The sequence below is a fragment of the Macaca nemestrina genome, chromosome 8 (assembly GCF_043159975.1).
Source record: "Macaca nemestrina isolate mMacNem1 chromosome 8, mMacNem.hap1, whole genome shotgun sequence".
NCBI lineage: Eukaryota > Metazoa > Chordata > Mammalia > Primates > Cercopithecidae > Macaca > Macaca nemestrina.
Window position 1 is genome coordinate 2,196,469 of NC_092132.1, and position 6,009 is coordinate 2,202,477.

Below are 6,009 nucleotides of genomic sequence, written 5' to 3' on the forward strand. Positions count from 1 at the left end.
CAGACAGGCACCCCAACCCTGGTCACATGCCACAGACCCCTTTCTCCAGGCTCATCCCCACCTCCACTCAGGGGCCCCAGCCCTTCTAGGATCCCAGCCCCGAGCCTGTGACATACTGCTTACCCACTGCTGGGCCCTAGGCTGCAGGGACAGTCCCTATCCTCAACCTCCCAGCTGGAAGGTTTTTTGCAGATCTGGCTGCTCCAGTGGCCGCCGGTACCAACCCACAGAGCCCTTTGCTGAGGACTGGGCAGGGTGGGTGGACGGGAAGGAGCAGGAAGGAATGAGCACCATGGAGCATGAGAGTTTATTATCTCCAAGAGGGTGAAGGTCATAGTCCCAATGGACGGGTGGGGGCACCCACAGTGTTATCCTTCCTGGGTTTCCCTTGGGCAGAGGGGGAGCCCCAGCTGTGGCCGCACCCGGGCTCTCCTGCCTCTCGAGGGGTCCTGGACAGCATTCAGGGCAAGGGGCCTCATGCAAGGGGCCATCGTCCACCAGAGACACCGTCCTTCCCCATCACCCAACACCAGAGGCACCGTCCTTCCCCATCACCCAACACCAGAGGCGCCGTCCTTCCCCATCACCCAACACCAGAGGCGCCGTCCTTCCCCACCACCCACACCGGAGGCACCGTCCTTCCCCAGGAGGAACAGTTGCTGAATCCACAGGGTTCCCCAGCAAAGGGGCCCCTGTGGGGGAGAAGCGAGCCGGCTAGATCCAGGGTGGAGGCAATGGCACCTTCCCCACCACCTCAGAGAGGGAGGGTCCCCCCCAGTGTCCCGGAAGGGGCGGACACAGGATGGCAGTGGGAGGCAGGAGACAGGACGGGCCAGCAGGGCCAGGAGGGGGTGTAGAGGGAGGGCCCTCACAACAGGGCCCTGAGGAGGCCGAGGCCCACCTGGAGCAGGAGCCCCCCTTGCAGGGCCCAGCGCCCCTCCTGTGGGGTTGGTGCCCTGTTGCAGAGAGCCCCGGAACAGCAGCGCCGAGTTATCACGCCTTGCACCGTGGGGGCTGGCGTCCATTCGAACTTCGTGTTGGTGTTGGGACATCTGGGAGCACAGCCTTTGCTGAGCAGGGTGTGTATGCTCCATTCTGCAGAAAAGAGGAGAGGCAGGTGGCCCCAGAGCCCCCAGCAAGGAAGTATCCACAGTTATCAGGAAAATGCAAGGATGCTTTCCAAAGGGGCAGCCGGGACCCAGAAGAACTAGAGCAAGGAATCTGGCCCTATGAGGGGGACCAAGAGACCTCCGTCTCCTGTCCTTTCCTGGGCAAGGCGCTGCAGAGCTGGGGACCCTGGCTGCCCAGGCCACCTCCGCCCCGCAGCACAGCAAATACAGACTCCAGGGCAACTGGCTGTAAGGGGCTTTCCCTGGAAGCCAGGCACAGCCTGGACCACCCCTGCCAGCCCGGGGGCGCGTGCGTCGTGGGGAGAAGGAGTGACTCAGAGCAGTGGAAAGGGGCTGCCCATCACAGAAAACCTGCTGGGCTGGGTGCCCAGCCCTGGGCTCCTTGCTCTGCTGCTCACTTAAAGACATGGCAGAGACTTTCTGATGGACACGTGTCTGTCAACAACCATGGAACCCCTGAAGGGATGTACAACACTCAAAATCCAAATGGTGGAGAAAAGAGCTTGGGTGGAATCTCCTTTATGTGTCATAGTGTGTTATGGCGTGTTGTGTTGCATTCTATTTTATTATATTATGTTGTATTGTATCGTATTATATTAAGTTGCAGTATACACGTTATATTCATTACATTGTGTTATACTCTATGACACTGTCATACACTGTATTAGATTCCAGTGCAGCCTGCCCCATGCTGGGCTGTAGGGCAGGCCTACTGTGCTCTGCCAGGAAGGGCGGATAACCCATCCACCCGAACAGCTGCCTCTCCCCACCCCTGTGTGTTCCTGCTGTCTTCGTAAATTCAGTGACATCAGAGCCTTTGTCCTGCTGACAGTTCCTAGAGACACCTCAAATGGAGGAGAAAAAGAAAAGTCAAAATTCACACTCTGGGATGCTCGCCCAAACCCAGCGCGGGAGAGAGAGCAGGAAGCACTGTCGGACCCACACGTCCCCAGGTCCTGGAGGACGCATCAGCTGAGTTGCTGAGAGGCGGGGCACCCGGCAACTGCCCTCTGCCCCAGAGGGGACTCACCAAAAGAGACGACCACCTCGTTGGAGATGCAGACTTGGTCCAGCGGGCTGCACGCGGTGGGCGGGCACTGCCTCCAGCTGCTCACCTTGAAGCACTGGTAGCAGCTCAGGTTCCGAGCTGTGGGCAGCAAGCGGGCCGCGGTGGACCAGGGTCCCCAGCCCCAGCCCCAGCCCTGATGCCCCGAGCCCTGTCAGGGCCGCTCCTTACCTGGCATCGTGGCGCAGACAGCAGACGCGGCAGCCAGCGGGAGGGCACACAGGGCTAGGACGAGCCCCTCCATGACGCCAGAGGGCTCAGCCTGAGTGGGGTGAGGTGGGTGTTGCGGGGGACTTCGCCCAGAGAGCCCCCTCCCCAGCTTCCTGCTCCCTAACCGGGCTTCACTCAGGGCGCAGCCCCCATCCCACCCCAGCCTCCTGCGCTCCTGGACTCGGCTTCACCCAGGACGCCCCCCACCCCCAACCTCCTGCACTCCTTGGCGGGGCTTCACCGAGGGCGTCCCCGACCCCCAGCGTCCTGCTCCCGCGCTCGCTCTCCTCCCTTCCCTGCATCCCCTCTCCCTGGGCCCTCTGCCTTTGGTCCGCCTTCCAATCTCTCTTTCTAAACTCCTCGGAGCCCCATTCTCACCCGACCCTCATCCCAGCCCCCGGCCCACAGTCCGGACCCCTCTCCAGGCGCCTTCTCTCCTGCCGGGCTGCGGGGATCTGCGCCCTGGAGGAGGAGTCAGCCCTGGGACCGAGGGGCTGGACCGGCCAGCCCCTCCTCTGCTCTCTTGCACTGGGGCGGCTCCGGGGTTCCGAGGGCCTCAGCGACTGCCTGCGGCCGCCTCCTGGGGAAAATAGCCCGAGACCCGGGAGGAGGGGGACGCCTGCAGGTCCCCCCAAGGCCAGCCTCAACCCCAATCACAGACCCTGGGCTCCACGCCGTAGGGAACGTCGGGCCAGATTTGATTCCTGACTCGGGGACCCACGGAGGCTGAGGGAGACCCAGAGGGCGCGGAGGGCGGGACGACCCTTTCCCTGGGGTGGGGCGGGAGTGGTCTGGATGTGGCCGCGGACGGGGGAGGGAGGAGGCTTCAAGGCGGAGGAGGAGGAAGAGGGAGGAGGCGGAGTAGGGACCCTGGGGCGCAGGTGAGGTTTGGACAACCTGAGATGGAACGGGACGCGGCCAGGGCAGGGCGGCCCGGAGCCGGCCAGGCAGATCCAGGGAGGAGCATAGATCCAGGAAGGGCAAATGAGGTCGGCGGGGATGGTTAGGCCACAGGCACAGAATCTTCGTTCTTTCTAGAGTGCTTGGAGGCTTTCCCCGGCAGAGGTGGCCTGGGAGGAGGGGAGAAGGGAGGAGAAGGGCAGACGCCTCCAGGGGCCCCTCGGGCGCGTTCAGTGGCTCAGAGAAAAGCAGGGCTTAGCCTTACAGGAGCCTGGAGCTGCCGCAGGGGTTGGAGGCTGCTGCTCCAGAACCCTTGCTAAGTTTCTGGGACCTGCAGGGGGCTGAGTCCGGGCCTTTGAAGACTGGTGCCCTGGAAAAACGGCTCCTGCGCAGGCTGCCTCCCAGCTCTGTCCTCCCACATTTCCACCTCTCACAGGTGAGGCTGGGGCCCAGCCGGGTCTGTCCGGGTGCTTAAGCGTCCCTGGGCCCCTCGGGGGCTGTGGTTCCAATTTCTTTTGCAGCATCTGCCCGGACCCATGTAGGTCCTGGATGCAGAGTGTTAGGCCGCCCCGTCACAGCACAGACCTGCCCCCTCCCCACTAAACTCATCTGCCTCCTACACGGAGTCTTCCCTTTGTCCTGTCGTTTATTCTGTTGTTGTTGTTGTTTATTTTTTTATCCCCGGGAGCCAAGGGAGTTGACCCATGTTCTCACTGGGCCACTGGAACCCAACAGCGTGGACATCCCGGTTGGTGGGCACCCAGCTCTCCCCTCCAGAGGCACTGTCACACCCTCCCCCACCTCACCAGGGGGCACAGGGCCCTGCTGGACCCAAGCGACGTCAGGAAATGCTGTCCTCAGCCTGGAGGACCACCGACCCACTTTCCTCCACGGAGCCCCTCCCTGGGACCTCGGTGTCCCGAAGCTGTCTCACTAAGGGGTAGCCCCAGGCGCTCCCCTCCAGCCCAGGTGGTCACACAGTTTTCACTCTGTGTCAGGTTCACTCTTTTCTCCTTCCTGCCTTCATTTCCTGAATCACATCCTTTTGAGCATGTGTGATGACAAGGCAGGGCTGGACCCTGGGTCTGCAGCAGTGAACCGGCCCAGTCACCTGCCCTAAGGGGTCTTGCAGGAAGTAAGTGGCAGAAAGAAGAAAGGGGTAACTGCTACCCATAAGGTGGTTGGGAAGGGCTGCCCCTGGCCCCAGCGTGACTGCTGCCCACCACCTCCAGGGGCCTGGCATCCTCTCCTGCACTGCAGCCCAGCAAACCCCTCCCCTGCTGTGGCTTCGGGTGACAGCTGCTGGGAGAGAAGGTGCCGACCCGGCCCAAGAGTGAGTGTGCAGGCAGGTGGCGCCATTTCCCCTTCGTCCACGCAGTGGCCCACCCAGCAGGACTGTCCCGTTCCTGTTTCCCCTGGTGCATGCTCTAGGGATGCCCCAGATGGGCCCTGCCCTCTGACCCCTGCCTGACCAGGCTCAGCGTCCTCTGCTCCCTTTGTCCTCTGATGCTCTAGCCCTTTCTGCCTGTGTGTCGGTCGGGGCTGTTTTGGGGGTGGGTTTAGAGGGCACGGGATGGAAGTCGTTTGGAGGGGAGGGGCCGTATCCCCTTTGTTTATCATGTGCATTTTTTCATTTGCCATTCACACTGTGATTGATTTGAATGAATCTGGCACTGTGAAATCTGCAAAGTCAAAAATCAAAAAGAACAATCAAAAGAACAGTGGCATTGGAGGCACGTGCAATAAAGGAGTCCAGGTGGCAGTTGGAGGTCAGAGGCTGGAAGGAATACACAGTTCTCAAAGGAAGTGGCTGAGGGGTCTGTAGATACTCATCTGAGCCTGCGGCTGGTGGTGGGATGTTGGAGCAGCCACGGCCAAGAGGGCCGTGCTCAGAGCCGCACAGCTTTTAGTGCCCACGAGAAGGCACTGGCCCTCCTCAGGGCTGACCAAGTTCCTCGGTACTGCATCCAGCTGTGCTCCTGGCCTCGTTTTTTCTCTCCTTGGTGAATTAACTCCCAGACACAGCAGCCCCTGGAGGTGGCGGGGAGTAGCCAGGGATGGGAAAGGGTCAGTCAGCCTGTGGTCAGCAGGGCGGCGGGTGCAGGCCTGGTGTTCCCAGGATACTTTGCTGGGTCATGCAGTTGTCCCCATCACGGATCACTCCAGCTCCCCGGAAGGCACAGGCTGTTGCTGTTCCTGGGGGCACCCCTGGAATGAGCATAGTTCGTGGACAGGCTTCAAAACAGCCCAGAGCAAAGATGTGGCTGTGAGGGAGGGGCACGGCTCTGGGGTCTTTGCCTCCACGGTTCCCTGACTTGGTCCCGCAGTTGCCCTGGAGAGGCAGGGCCACCTCGTTAAGGGCTTGCTTGTTCCTGGTGGTCTCTGTCAGGAGCCCCCGTCCCCTGGCCCCAGACTCCAACACCTGTCCAGGTGTGTGAGCCAGTGTCCCTCTGGCAGCAGAGAGGCCTGTAGGAGCACAGCCCACAGGCCCCAGTGACATTTGCTGAGTGTTTATTCTATCAATATTCTTCATTTCTGGCCTGACTTCAATCCTAGGAGGTGGGTACCATGATGAGTCCAATTCTAAAAATAATAAAATGGAACAGAGACCTGAGGAGATGGCTTCCTGATGGGGGACCAATGTCCCAATTTTAGCACCAAAGTCCTGCGACCTGGGAAGCCCTCAGTGCTGGGCAAACCCGG

At 61.2% G+C, this 6,009-nt stretch overlaps 1 protein-coding gene across 1 annotated transcript; it reads right to left on the reverse strand.

Moving 5' to 3' along the window:
- Positions 1–283: 283 nt before the first annotated feature.
- LOC105488434 (lymphocyte antigen 6 family member L) lies at positions 284–2,481 on the reverse strand. Its single transcript, XM_011752455.3, has 3 exons — positions 2,368–2,481; positions 2,161–2,277; positions 284–1,095 (listed from the first exon to the last, which is right to left on the reverse strand). The coding sequence occupies exons 1-3, from the start codon at positions 2,438–2,440 to the stop codon at positions 869–871; spliced, it is 417 nt and encodes a 138-aa protein (XP_011750757.2). The 5' UTR covers positions 2,441–2,481; the 3' UTR covers positions 284–868.
- Between the last annotated feature and the right edge of the window lie 3,528 nt (positions 2,482–6,009).